This window comes from Podarcis muralis, chromosome 6, assembly GCF_964188315.1.
Source record: "Podarcis muralis chromosome 6, rPodMur119.hap1.1, whole genome shotgun sequence".
Lineage (NCBI taxonomy): Eukaryota > Metazoa > Chordata > Lepidosauria > Squamata > Lacertidae > Podarcis > Podarcis muralis.
Genome location: NC_135660.1, coordinates 28864559 through 28879406, shown reverse-complemented (window position 1 = coordinate 28879406; position 14848 = coordinate 28864559). Strand labels below are relative to the sequence as shown.

Here is a 14848-nt window from a genome sequence, read left to right as displayed (position 1 = left end):
TGCTTGCTCGTAGATTTCTATTCAATTCAACCACTTGCACAACTCTTATTTTCTTACATTAATACACACTTTATGTTGGATTTTAAAATATCTGTCTTCTTTGGGCAAATAAAAACAAATGGACATGAAAAGTATTTGTTTGGGGGTGAGGTGGAATTAAGCCCTGTTCCTAAATACTTTAATGAGTAAAAGCTAGGTGAGCTGAGTGCTGAAATCTTTAAGAATGGTGTATGCTAATTTGCTTAAATATCAGTGTGATAGGCACAAATGGACAGCTGGATAGCCACTTTGCACAATGGGACTGCTTCTTGTCTTCCCATATCCCCCATGCCCTTCAAAATCAGATCTGAAGAGTTGGGGAGTAGGCAAATGTGTGTGTGACAGGCTGCAGGAGGAAGGAAATGAAGTCTTGTTGCATAAGTGGAAATCCTGTGCATCACTGGATTTCTCCCTTAGTTTCCAAATTGAAAGTGGAAGGCAGCAAAAGACATCAGGCAGAACTGTGTTTGGAGTTATCCCTATACAAAATCCAAATTGGTGTGTTACCAGCAGTGAGTAAGTATAGTGGATGACGGTGTTTGCAGAGCAAATAGCTTGGCAAAGGAACCAAATAGTAGATTTTCTACATAGGCTTATAGGTTCTAGTAATAGGCTTTCTTTTCTTTTCTTTTCTTTTCTTTTTTTTTTTTTTTTTTGAATATTTTATTTAGGATTTTCTTGTTTTACAGAAGTGTAATGCCTCGTATTCCCCCCCCCCCATGTAACATTTTTACAAATCCGTTTCATTTGTTGAGGCATTAGGGGGAGAAGAAAAAGAAAAGGAAAAAGAAAGGGAAGTTAAGAATGAAGGGAAAGGTGGGAGTAAAATTTTGCAACTTAGTCATGCTGTTTCTTTGTTCACCCTACCCCATTTTTAAATAGTGTGTGAAGTGAGATACTGCCCATAATGTGAACTTTCAGCTATTTCACCGCTAGTATGGGAGAAGCAGCGAAAGAAACACACATTTTTTGTTTCATTCTTTTTTATGGAAGTTAGACAAGACCTTACAACATTTCTCCAGTAATAACAGGACAGGAATTGCCTGACTCCACTCGTAAGAGTTAAGTCCATTGCTTGTTGTCGTTTAGTCATGTCCAACTCTTCGTGACCCCATGGACCAGAGCACGCCAGGCACTCCTGTCTTCCACTGCCTCCCGCAGTTTGGTCAAAGTCCATTGCTACCTAGTGACTAAACTCGGTAATGATACAGCTACTCTGATGTGCAAGACAGATCAGTTAGCACCTGCAGCCCTTGGCCTGCTTTGCATGTCATGCTTTATTCTTGGCTACAGCTAATGGTTAGTGACGAAAGAGCTTAACAATCCTGGGCCTGGACAACACATTTGACTGAGCTCAGTATGGGGTAGGAGGAAGAAAGATTGAGGAGGATAAATGCAGCTGCAGGCTCTTCTCCACAAGTCTGCACATTCATGTCCCAGTAAACCATAGTTTAGCTTTCCATGATGTTTGAACCAAGCCATTGCTTATGGCTAAAAGAAAAAGAGTTAATAAGCTTTGTTCAGGATAGTTGTGGGAGCACTGTAGCAGAACTCTGCAATATTTGTAAATTACTTGCTTTGGCTGAGGAGAACCAAGACCATGACTATTAGTCCTGGCCAAATTGGATGCACATTTTATTCCCAAACGTAATGTATTTTGATCAAAACAAACCTTTTCATAAAGAACTCGGGAACTCTCAGAAGTTGCTGACTCATTTGTTAGAAGCCTGTATAAAGTAACTAAAGCACGAGTTTGGGGATTAAAACAAAGCACCTTTTAAGATAGGCCTTTGCCTCGAATCTCAGGCAGTTAATAGTGATGTACGTAATAGAATCTCAAGGTAATAGTGATGACAAGGCCAGGAAAGTTGATTAAAACTCATGTTGGAGAGCAATAGCACCCAGGCACCGATCCAGGGCCTACACAGCCATTCCCAATTCATATGTTAACAAAGAAATAGTTGAGATATCATCAATGTACACTGTGCTCCAGATCTAATCACTTCCTACAGATGTTAAATAGCATTACAGACAAGATATGCAATGCTATCCTCTGGAACGGTTCTTGAAGATAAGACCTCATCTGAAGATCACAGCGTGGTTCACAACCTAAATACACAAAATGAGAACATAAAATACATAATAAAACAAACAAAAGCAAACCAATAACCACACTCCCAAAAACTATTCAAAACTTTTCCACTTCCTTCTATATCAAACAATTTTACTTAAAACAACTCAGAAAGGCTTACATTCATCACCCGGTGTTTTTTGTCAGTCCTCACTGTAGCCCAGTGAGGTAGGCTGGGCTGACAGATAAGGACAGTCTGAAGACCACCAAATAAATTATGGCTGAGCAAGGATTATAAATCTGGAACTGCCCAGTTTAAGTCCAGATTTCTGGCCTCTTTCTCTGTATTGCCCTTCATCTGAAGATCACATGGCAATTCACAACGTAAGAACGCAAAACGAGAACACAAATACATAGTGGAAGAAAAGCAAATTGATAAGACACAAACATGTTTAAAAGGCCATAGAACATTAATCAACCTCCAGACCTCCCGAGGAGGCACATGAAGAAGCGCCTCAGAAGATGGTCTTAGGATCCAGGTCAGATCATATGGAGAGAGAGGCAATCCTTGAAATATTACAGCCCTGAGCCGTATAAGGTTTTATCGGTAAAAACCAGCACTTAATTGGGCCTGGGAACTAACAGCCAGAACTATCAAGCCAGGATCGGTGAAATATGCTCAGACCATCCTGCCCCGCTGAGCAACTTGGCCGCTTGAATTCTGCACCAGCTGATGTTTCCAAACCACCTTCAGTGATCCAACCAGTGCCAGATTTACGTATAAGCTAAACAAGCTATAGCTTAGGAACCCACTTTCTTGGGGGGCCCCAAAAAACTTTAAGGGGAAAAAACCACTGGATGTACATTTCCAAAATATAAGATAAAAAACAAATAAAATAAAACCTACATACAGCAACAGTGTTTTGTGTCGTGTAGGCTCCTATGATGTAAGTAATGGGCCCCGCCTGCTAGCCTTACCCTAAAATATCACTGGTTTGCTCATTTCTATATACAGTGGTGCCTCGCAAGATGAAATTAATTCGTTCCGCGAGTTTTGTCGTCTTGCGATTTTTTTCGTCTTGCGAAGCACGGTGTCGGGAAAGTTTTGGAAAAGCTTCAAAAATCACCAAAGTCTTTAAAAACCTCAAAAAAGGCTACCACACCGCGTTCTATGAGTTGCTCCTCGAAGTCAAGTCGCAACTGTATTAACGGTGTTAAGAAAAAGGAAACAAACTTGCAAGACATTTCCGTCTTGCGAAGCAAGCCCATAGGGAAAATCGTCTTGCGAAGCAGCTCAAAAAACAAAAAACCCTTTCGTCTAGCGAGTTTTTTGTCTTGCGAGGCATTCGTCTTGTGAGGTACCACTGTATAGGGTGCCTACATTCTGCATGGACTGGTTGCATGGCAACATGTACAAATGGCTTTAGATACCTATTAGGTCCATAAATTACCACATAGCATACTGTATATTCAACACAAAAAACAGCAACCATTTGTTGTTGACAAAGGACAGCTGGACATATAAAGGGCCCCATTACCTTCAGTAGTTTAGGGCCTTATCAAACCTAAATCTGGCCCTGGATGCAACCTAGAGGTTACCAGACCATCGGGAACACTGGCTATCCCTGTCCAGATGAGGACCACCGTGGCCACACGTCATTCGCCTTCACCTGTTCGTAGGGGCAAACCTGCCCTACACTTTTCTCATTCACCTTTCTACAGCTAGGGGGAAAAACCCCAGTCCCGAACTTGGCCGGAACAGAAAACGAAGCAGCGCTTGTTTCCGGACGGCGGGGCGACCGGTGCGCCTGGTCCCCCGCTCCTTTCCCTCCCTGCCTTCGATGGAAAATGGCGTCCGCGCTGCTTCGGCCTCTGTTCCTTGAGGGCTCCCACCGCTTACTCTCTGCCGCGCCGGGACGTGTCGCGCTCCGCCCTCAGCCGCGCCGAGATAAGCAGCGTTGGGTCCGCGCGTATGTGGAGCAGCAGCGGCTGCTCGAGACCCCGAGGCCCCGGTGAGGGAAGAGGGGGGGAAGGAGGATGCCTGTTGGGAGGACGGAGGCTTAGAAATAGCGGGGACGAGGGCCTCTCGCCTTTCCCGCCCGTCTCCTTCCCTAAGGCAGAGCTTTGACCATCGGCTAACGAGCGTCCCTCGCCGAGTAGGGCTGCTGCCTTCGCTTGCTTCTGGGGTTGAGGAGAAATCAGGAGCCCAAAGGGTTTCTTTGGCGGGATGCGTGTCAGAAACTCTGGAAAGGAAGAAAGGAACGTGGGAATGGCAGGGTTTGCCCCCCCCCCCAGCCCCAAAACAGGCTTGCAAAGTGACTTCTTTTGAGGAGGTGGGCTGGCGAGAGAGACGGGTTGCGCGGCCAGTCGTGGAGTGTTTATTTTTAGTTATTTTAATTAATTAATTTCATTAAAAAAAACAATTTACCGCTTGATTGTAGGGGGGGGGGGAGAGAAGCCTCAAGGCTGCTTACGAAAAAATAATATATCTCTAAAACCTCCACAGCCGTAATTTGAAACATGCAGGAAGTTAAAAAGCATGATAACGTAAATTAATACTCATGCATTTTTTCTAAACCTGTGGATAGGCTTGTCTAAATAAGAATGTCTTCAGCAGACACCAGGGCCAATGCCAGCCTGATACTGGTTGGTAAAAAAATGGCAGGGAAGGAGGGCTGTCAGTGTCTGAAATGAGAGGCTCCCCATATGTTTAAGAGTGCATGGGTGTAACTGGGATTTATTTTAGGGAGGGGCAGGCTTTATGTGTGGGGGGCAAAACTGAGTTATCTGCAACACAATTGGTCAGTTAAGTCTTTTTATTTATTTACTAGAAGGGGGCAGGGCCCCCCCACCGCTGGCTACGCTAATGTAATAGTGTGTACTGTATATATTGGCTCTGTATATATTTGCATCCACAAAGGCTTCAAGGTGGCTCCCGCCCCATGACATAAGTTTTGGGGGACCAGAGAATGGTCAGATGCATGGAATATCAACTTGAGTTGAGATGACAGGTTTTTCAGTCAATCAGAACCATAGCTCATCACAATACAGTGGACACTCGGGTTGCGAATGTGATCCGTGCGGGATGCACGTTCGCAACCTGCAGCGTTCGCAACCCGCATCTGTGCGCGCGCGGGTTGCAATTCGGCGCTTATGCACAGTATGACACTGCAAAGGCTTTCAGGATTTAGTGCTTCTGCGCATGCGCGACCACCGAAACCTGGAAGTAACCCGTTCTGGTACTTGCGGGTTTCAGCGGTCCAAAACCCAAAAAAACGGAACCTGAAGCGTCTGTAACCCAAGGTATGACTGTATAGAATAAAAAAAGCCATAAATCATCACGGTTCAAAATGCTATAATGAGGGGATAGGTAAAACTGGAATTGAGTATAATCTATAAAAAGTGACTTAATTGAAAATTTGTAGTCAGCCCTTCAAATGGCATACTAACCAACTGGCTAAGCTGGACTTACTTGCCACACGTGTTCCAAATTTTAGTTTGTAAGTAACTATTGACCATAGTGAAAAATACATGGATTTCTCCCATTATGGACTAAAAGTCAATTATTTCCAATAAAGCAATTCATCATTCACTTACATTTAGCCAGTAGTTAAATACCTGCTAAGGACTCATGCTGAGGATTCAAAGTAAGGATGCAAAGTAGAGCAGAGTGATATAAGGAAAAGGTTAAGAAACACTATACTGTATTGCTTGAGAGTGTTTTTTCATTCTTGATCTGTGGGAAGAGGCATGGTGTCACAGTGAGGCAACTCCAGCAGTTTGACACTGCAAAGGCTTTCAGGATGTTTGACAGGGAGTGCAAAGTAGGCAGGAGTTAAACAAGCCAACCGCATGTGTCAGGGGCTCAGGTGCAGAGCCACAGGGGAAAGAGGAGTTGGAGAGCGAAGGGGAGGAATCTGAGGGGAGCTTAGGAGGGTATGACAGTGACCCGAGAGATTCCATGAGTCTCTCCAGCGAATCAGAAGATTCTCAGAAAGAGGCGCCCAGGGTCAGGGCAAGGGGGGCCAGCGGTGAGTCCCCAAGCGGCAGCTGGAGATCAGGGCCAGCTTCCCTGCCAGAGCGTAGTGGGGGGGAAGAAGCCCACAGATCAGAACCGGCGTCCACTCCAGCAGGGAGAGAGAGAGAGAGTCAGAACTGACCACGCCTCCGTCGGAGAGGGGAGGAGCGGAGCGGAGGTCAGTTCCAGCCAGCCCCTCCGAAGGAGGAAGCAGTGACAGGAGCAGTGTAGCCGTTAGGAGGAAAGTGGCCGGCTGGGCGCGCGCGCCAAGTTCAAATGTGCAGGCGCGCGGGTCAGCAGAAAATCCGGATTGGGAGCCAGGTCCCAAAGCCCGCCGGAGACAGGGGGAGGAGTCAGAGGAATCCGCCTCCGAAGAGTCCAGGAGGGGTGGAACCCCAGGGGGCAGGAGGACCCAGAGGAGAAAAGAGCAGAGGAAGAGGTGGAGCAAAGCTCGGGTGTTAAACTGGTGTAGGGGAGGAGAAGAGTCAGACGGAGCTTCAACGGTCTAAAGTTACAGACGTAGGGATGCGCGCCACAGATGTAAAACCAACAATGAACTTCAATAAAGACCTTTGTATATAAAGAGACACTGGCGTTGGTCCTTTGTGAGCTGGGACCTGAGGCACCCCTGACAGCATGAAACAAGCCAAGATCTGTTTGATTGTATGTGGGGTGACTTATTCTTGTTTAATAAACAATGGCTTGATTAACAATAGTTTCACTTTGGCTTAGCAGGATGTGCAAACCAGAATGAAGCATTTGATTTCTACATGAATTTTATGCCTGCCTTTTCGCCACTTTGTTCAACATTAGATAGTTTACCCTTGCATAAATTAATGTACAGTAAATTAAAGCTTACGTAATTAAAGATAGTGGGTGATACTCAACTAAGTCATAATAAGAGTAGAGCCATTGACATTAAGGGACTATGGGTAACACCATTCATAGTTCATCAGATTATCTCTTCCCAAAATGTTTAAGCTAACAGCAAATAACTTGTCTTATTGGGCATAATGCATTATTAAGCTTTGCATTCTTGCACTCAGTGTTTTCCTAAACTGTCAGAAACAAAACATAGAACAATTGGAAATGTAATATTTGTTTTGTAAAATCTAGTTCAGAATGATTGGCTAGAGTTGGTATGGACAATCTGTGGTTGGACTCCATCAGCCCCAGCTGGCATGGCCAATAGTCATGGATAATGAGGGTTGTAATCCGACAACATAGCAGGGCCACAGGTTCTCCATCCCATTCGAATGCCTATCATTATTGTTTTCTTGCTTTTTGTCATTATTTAGCTCTGAGAAACCTAACTGGGATTACCATGCAGAAATACAGGCTTTTAGCCACCGGTTACATGAGAAGTTTTCATTGGAATTCCTCAAAACTGCATTTGTTAACCGTTGTTATATTAAACAAGAAGAGTCGAGACGCCAAGAACTGGGACTAGACAAAGAAGCAATTGCCCTTAATCTCAAGGATAATAATGAACTTTCTCTGAAGGGTATCTCTTTTTCACGATCTTACCTCACACGATGCTTGGAAGAAGCCTATCCAAAAATTCCACAAGCTGGCATTGAGGCACTTGTTAACTTTCTTACCAGTGAGGAATTAGTGTCTTATTTGGCCAGAAACCTGTCTCTACAAGACTTCACACTTTGCGCAGAATTTCCTGTGCCACCTAATGTGCTTCAGAAGACTTTCTTTGCTGTAATAGGAGCGTTGCTTCAAAGTAGTGGCTCTCGGAGAACAGAGATCTTTGTGAGGGTAAGTTATTGTGCACTATAACATTGTTATGTATAGCGTAATTAATAGTTCTTTGGCACCCATCCAGGACTACAGTGCTCTCTGTCATAACACTTAAAGGAATGATAAATTGCATTCTGCTGCCCAAGCGTATAGTGTGTAATCTCCTACAACCATCCTCTTAGCTTTAACTCCATGTGTGTGATTGAAGTAGAAACAATGCTGCAAGCAGCTTAGGGCAGGAGTGTTTGTAAACTGCCCAAGAAAACCAATGTTGCACCTAGAAAATAGAACTTATATTACATTATATATTACTGTATTACCCAAGTTGTAGTTGGGAACTGCCCTGAGATCTACGGATATACTAATTTAATTAATTAATAACAATATTAATAATAATTCAGGTGCAGTGTTTGACCTCTATGACCCAGTCTTCTTTCGGCATGGTGCTTTCATGCATTGATATCACTCCAACTTACTTTTGAGAATTGGATTACGTATACAAAATACTAACAGGGATTTTAAAATGTATTATTTTTAAAATGTTAAATGAAGCAATGAGGTTTGGAATAGACAAAGGCCTGCATATGTACATTTAATAGAGACATTTGAAAACTGGAGAGCTCCCACTGCTAATTACAAAGCATGCATATCCATCTATTTTAGTAGAACTTTAATAGTGTTATGGCATTGTTTATTAGTCTGCTTACAGCACACACGTTTGACTACTGCAGTAAATAGGGCTCTGGCCTGAGTTCGGGGCAAGGCACTTCACAAATATGTGGTTGTGTCTTTGCACTGCCTTCAGGGGTCAGAAGGACCACAAGCTTAACTACCTCTGTCCTTTTAGTGGGTGATTTCAGAGAACATGTGATATAACTAGCAGACTGTCTTGTATGCTTGATGTCTTTATCTGCATGCAGGCCTGTTGGTGGGAACAGACACCAAATCGTAATGACTAGCTTTCTCTGTCCCCCAAAGAAGGATGCAATGTGTTCATCTCAGCTGCATTAATCTACAAGAACCTTTTCCCAATTAATATGCAAATAAAAATGTCCTTGATTGTGAAGTGTCTTGAGAGAGGCATACTTAGTTCATCATAAACAGCATGGTGTATCAACAGTTAGCCTTTGCAAGAAATACAGAGATGTATCCAACTAGGTTCTACTCAGAGCAAGCTAGTCATGCATTCATTAATGTTAGTGAATCTACTCAGAATATGACCAACATTGGATACAACCCATAGCCACATAATCCTTAACAGTTCTGTTTGACTTTAAAGGATTGTATGTTTTTATTTCTTAACATTTATTTTAAAATATTAATCTGTGCTCTGTATTACTCCCATCCTGTTGGCTATCAAGTTTTTCTGTGTTTGAACAATTAGAATTAACAAGATACATTTATAACCATGGCTCTTTGTAACAATCATTATCAATTAAAAATACATACCAGGAATCAAAGTGAATTGACATCTGAAAATTTTCCATTTTTATATTCAGGACTTCTTTATTCCTCAAATGATAGGAAAAGATCTGTTTGAGATGTGGAATGTTATGAACCCAATGGGCTTGCTGCTGGAGGAACTGGCCAAGAGGAATGTGTCTGCTCCAGAACCAAGACTAACTCGACAGTCAGGAGCTAGCACTGTACTGCCCTTGTACTTCGTTGGATTGTATTGGTTAGTAAGACCTGAGATTGGTTTGAATGACCTTACTGGCTGTGTATTGTGAGATCATACCAGTCCTGCTTCTAGGCCCACAGGTTGTATGTGTGGATGTTGCATTTGAATCAGTGCATGAAATATATCACAGCCTAAGCCCTGACCATGCAATCAATGTAATCTGGGAATCAACCATGGCATATTGGTGAGTCAAATGTGATGCCCTCACAAGTAGATGTGCTAGGGCCTGTGATGTGGCATTGGCACTCCTAGCAGGCACTTCTACCCCATTTAGTTGGTAAGATAACCAGAACTGGCCTTTTATCTAGTCACATTTTTTGCTAAGGTGTGAGATGCATCTTATAAAGAAGCTACATGCTTCTGTTAGTTTCCACTCTCCAAAAATGTTAGGTATCAGTGTACCAATAAATCTTTCAGCTTGGCAGTTGTACAAGAAATGTGTGTCAGACTGTTCTGACAGGAGGAGACATGTCTGGCATTCTTTAGCCTGATTCACTGTTCACTTCCTTGAAATGTCAGTACAGAAAGTGTAATGTCAAAATGTTAGGTTGCTGTGAATGCCTCAGTTTTAGTCTGATGTATTTTTAATCTTAAAAAGGGAGGAGGAGAGAATTTAATTACATAACCAAGCTTTTGTCTTGACTTTATCTTAGTCCTACTATCGGCTTTGTTATCACTACTATTTTATAGTTCATTCCTATCTCCTTGTCTTCTCTGAATGCTTGGAGTAATCTTACAAATTCAATTCTTGGTTGTATAAACATGACTGTTGTTTATTTCCTGCCAAGTACTTAACTGGACTTCATTCTGAATTTGTTAGATCTTGTTACTCAGCATGTAAGTTGAGGCTCAGTGAATTAAAATTGCCTGTGAATATTTATCACATGGCCCATAGGGACTTGGACATACAACTTAGGAAAAATGAAGGCAGTATTGTTGTTTCCTTCTATATTATCATATATACATAGTAAATGTTGTTTCTGTGCGCTCTGGCTTCCATCATGGTGTTCTGTTGCACCAGAAGCAGTTTAGTCATGCTGGCCACATGACCTAGAAAGCTGCCTGTGGACAAACGCCGGCTCCCTTGGCCTGAAAGTGAGATGAGTGCTGCAATCCCATAGTAGCTTTTGACCGGACTTAACTATCCAAGGGTCATTTACCTTTTTTACCTTTATATATATGCACAGTATTAATAAATTAATTAAGACTTCTCATAAAAGTATTTCCTCTTTTTCAGTGATAAGAAGCTTCTGGCAGAAGGTACTGCTGAAACAATATTAGCAGCTGAAGAAGAGGCTGCATGTGTAGCCCTGCGGAAACTTTATGGGTTTACTGAGAACAGAAAGCCATGGGATTATTCTTCTCCAAAATGGGAGCAGAAAGCAGAAAATGCTATTAGCAGCAATTAGGCAGAAAAGGTCACTTCTTATGTGTGCAAGAATGCTACATTTTAGAAGAACAAGATTTAATGAGTGAACTATTAAGAAACTAAGATTTTGAAAATACCAGTTTCCCTTACTGCTAATAAACATGTTTTCGGTACATATTTTTTCTACTAGTTCATGCATTATGGCGTGTTGAAAGCTCCGTTAGATCTTGTGTTGCATAGGCTCAGAGCAAATGTGGAGTACTGAGGGGAACTCTACAATACAAAATGCTAGTATAATTTAGGCCAACACTGCATTTCAGATTCCCCTATAGCATAAAATTAACTCATAAATATGGGTTATATAACAGCTAGTACTGACTCTGTCTTCTGAACATCTATGTGTCACAACAACTTTCAAAAGTTACCCAGCTGTATATATTTTCTCATATTACAAGGAACAAAAAAGGGAAGAAAATCTGCTTTTAATTTATTCATGTATCCCAAAGAATCAATATAGTCCATTATCCCAATCTCTAGAGTCATCTATTTCCATTACTTCCAAAACCCATTATGAAAAATATCTGCTAATTTCATCAGGCATGCTTAGCATTAATGGAACTGAGTAAAAAGCTACAACAAACATGTTAACCTTTGCATCCCATTTTTCTTTCCCTTCTACTTAAAATTCCTCTCGGTTGATTAAATCTGTTTGAAAAAAAGAGTAATCAATATGTAGCAATGATTCACATGAGCTACTGTCTTCAGCATTCCTTTCATTGTGGAGAGAGGCCAGTTCTTCATTCCTTTGTACGCTGTTTATTTGAATTCCTATACTTGGAAGAGAAGATAATATATCTCTCTTGAAGGGGAAGTAAAACTGAGATTGTGTCATCTTCCTTGATTACTCAGTGAATTCATGACTGTGTATAGTTTTATGACCAGGTCCAAGTTCTGCATTCCAGTGGGCAATGCTGGTTTGCAACACATTCTTAAAAAGGCTTCACTCAGTTTCAAACAATGTTCCCTTTTGCTACTTGCCTGTTGTGTGCTTCTGCAAATTTCTACTGGACTATTACTGTGTATGCATCTCTCACTGGAATGAACAAGAATTGTGCAAGACCAAGCATTCCAATGGAGCATGCAAAAATATATTTGCCACTGTGCTATGCACATAGGGATTTAGAAATGAAAATGACAGCTGATCATAGCTTTCAAAAAACATTAACCCATGCCCAAGCATGCTTTTAGTTCCTGGTTTTTTATTCTGAAAATGGAATGCATTTGTGGCATTAAAACCTTGAATTAGCTTCTTAAAGTGAAAGTAAATGTTAATTCTAAAAGCTGCTATTAGCTATAGAGTGCTTTTAGAGAGCAATTCTACACACCAGTTATGCGCTGGTGTGTGTGTGTGTGTGGCAGGGTGGGGGGTGGATATGCTGCTGCATGATATGTACGTAGCCCAAGGAGAAAATGCAGAAACTAAAAATGGAATACACCCACCCCCAATCTCCTAGAAAACGCTGCCAAAGCCACCAACTGGACTGCTCCACTGGAAGTCCAGCGATCCAATTGAACTCATGACCACAGGCGCGGAATCCCTGTACCACACACCCCTGCACCACCTCATTCTGCCAACCCCTTCAGGAAGGGGTTCAAATGCCCTTATCTGTTCACAGACACAGTTTTGTAGCACAGCATTCTTAAGGGAGGGAGGCAACTTACCTGAGCAGAATGCCTGCAAAGACCATAAGCAGCCCTCCTGGATGAGGGTTCAAGACACACCCAGGAGGGGTCAGTAGTAAAAAGGAAGGAGCCAGACGAAGGAAGCCACAGACATAGCAGAAGACAGGAGTTTGAGCCCTGGTATAGGGTAACATGTTCGCATTCCTGGATGAGGGTTCAAGACACACCCAGGAGGGGTCAGTAGTAAAAAGGAAGGAGCCAGACGAAGGAAGCCACAGACATAGCAGAAGACAGGAGTTTGAGCCCTGGTATAGGGTAACGTGTTCGCATTCACATTTCGGATGCCTAGCAAAAACAGTGAATGAATGGGACAGAAGAGCTTGTGGGGCTTGCACAGGTCAATGAGCTCTTTCTGCCCCCAGCTCCCACCTCTGGGAACCAATGAGACCAATCCTTCCCTTTCTGTTGCCTGAAAAGCAGGGGCGTACCCAGGGGTTGGGGACGCGGGTGGCGCTGTGGGGTAAAACCTCAGTGCCTAGGACTTGCTGATCGTATGGTCGGTGGTTCGAATCCCCGCGGCGGGGTGAGCTCCCGTCGTTCGGTCCCAGCTCCTGCTCACCTAGCAGTTCGAAAGCACCCCTAAGTGCAAGTAGATGAATAGCGGGAAGGTAAACGGCGTTTCTGTGCGCTGCACTGGTGCTGGCTCGCCAGAGCAGCTTCGTCACGCTGGCCACGTGACCTGGAAGTGTCTTTGGACAGTGCTGGCTCCCGGCCTCTTAAGCAAGATGAGCATGCAACCCCAGAGTCAGTCACGACTGGCCCGTACAGGCAGGGGTACCTTTACCTTTACCTTTTACCCAGGGGTTGGCACCAGTAAAGGGCGTGGACCCACAGGAGCACAAAAATTGCAAAAAATATTATGGCAAGGATGCAAAGGACCGATACATCTCCTTGCCAAGGGCACAAGGGAGCCTAGGTACGCCTTTGCTGATAAGCCAGCTCTACCAGGTAGCATACCAGCTGGACTCATCGTTCCTCTCACATCAGCCTTTTCTGCCTTGCCCCACACTTAACTGATTTGTACATGGTGATAGCAGCACCCAACCCCCCTGGGTAAAGTCCAAAAGCTCTCATGTGCTCTGGAGGGAAGTCCTTTCCCCTTAGATTCCTCTTGCCAGTATTCCTCCTTGCAATTTCGTAAGGGAGCACAAAATATCAGGAATTTTGCCTAATAGGTAAAATGTCAGGGGAAACCCAGAAGTATGGCAATGCGATGGAAAAAGCAGTGGAAAAAGCCCAGAAAAGCTCAACAATTTTGGGATCTTCCTAAAGAGAGCTCAACAACTTTGTGGGGTGTCGGGAATTTTTAATTTTTGAAAATTGCAACCCTAGCTACAGTATGCTGTGCTGGCCGTCAGTCTGAGTAGACAATGCCCTGATGGACCAGTGCTCTTACTTGGAGAAGCACTCCGGCCACCGTCCAACAACAGTGAACGTGGATAGCACTGCTTAGGGCACTGCTTTGATCCGCATACTGATTAACTCTGTTGGATCGGGGCCAGTGGATTTAAAGAGCTTCCTTGTAGTGGTTTGCTCGCATAGAACACACCCTCGCTGTGCGTGGGTGCAACACACACACACCCTTTCTCACACTTTACCTTACCAACGAAATAGCGGGGTGGCTATATACTGCCTCCAGCTTCGGATCCTGCCTGCTTCTGAATACAAGCAGCTGGGAAATAGCCGCGGAGGGCTATGGAGCTACCGTGTCCTGTCTGCTGGGGTCCTTTTGGGCAGGCCACAGCTAGGAACTATGGACTAGACATGCCATGGGTCAAATATTTCATTAAAATCAGGCAAAATTGCGGGGGCAAAATCTCAGGGGAGGGGAGGGAATCATTTGCTGCTTATTGGCCGCCAGTTCTCCCATCTGTCTCCATCCCTTCCCTAACTCTGACATTTCTCTCTTTGACCTCTTCTCGCCACCCCCCCTGCAACTGGGCCAGGTTGTTGTTGTTTTTACCCCCTCTCTTCCTTCTCCTTTCCTATTTACTTATTTTTAACCACCTGCAGGGTCACGCCAGGTAAGCGTCTCCCACAGGGCGAGGTGAGGGGGGGGTGGAGAGAGAGAGAATGAGACAGAACGGGGAAAGGAGCCGCTCGTGGAAAGAATCCTCCCATGCGGGAGGGGGCGCTCGTCGTCAGGCGCCTTCAGGGCGCAGGCGGCGGCTTATCGCC

General features: G+C 43.8%; 1 protein-coding gene and 1 long non-coding RNA gene across 2 annotated transcripts; one reads left to right on the top strand and one right to left on the bottom strand.

Moving 5' to 3' along the window:
* Positions 1–1907: 1907 nt before the first annotated feature.
* Positions 1908–3786, bottom strand: LOC114597815 (uncharacterized). The gene is made up of 2 exons (XR_003706897.2): positions 3649–3786; positions 1908–2148 (listed from the first exon to the last, which is right to left on the bottom strand). It is a non-coding gene; the product is annotated as an uncharacterized LOC114597815 (long non-coding RNA).
* A 142-nt stretch (positions 3787–3928) lies between these two features.
* MRPL44 (mitochondrial ribosomal protein L44) lies at positions 3929–11104 on the top strand. Its single transcript, XM_028731119.2, has 4 exons — positions 3929–4122; positions 7427–7895; positions 9377–9555; positions 10796–11104. The coding sequence occupies exons 1-4, from the start codon at positions 3959–3961 to the stop codon at positions 10965–10967; spliced, it is 984 nt and encodes a 327-aa protein (XP_028586952.2). The 5' UTR covers positions 3929–3958; the 3' UTR covers positions 10968–11104.
* The last annotated feature ends 3744 nt before the right edge of the window (positions 11105–14848 follow it).

Coding starts and splice junctions, on each gene's coding strand:
- MRPL44 (XM_028731119.2), top strand. CDS start 3,959: ATGGCGTCCGCGCTGCTTCGGCCTCTGTTCCTTGAGGGCTCCCACCGC. Junction 4,123..7,426: donor CTCGAGACCCCGAGGCCCCG/GTGAGGGAAGAG, acceptor GTCATTATTTAG/CTCTGAGAAACCTAACTGGG. Junction 7,896..9,376: donor GAACAGAGATCTTTGTGAGG/GTAAGTTATTGT, acceptor TTTTATATTCAG/GACTTCTTTATTCCTCAAAT.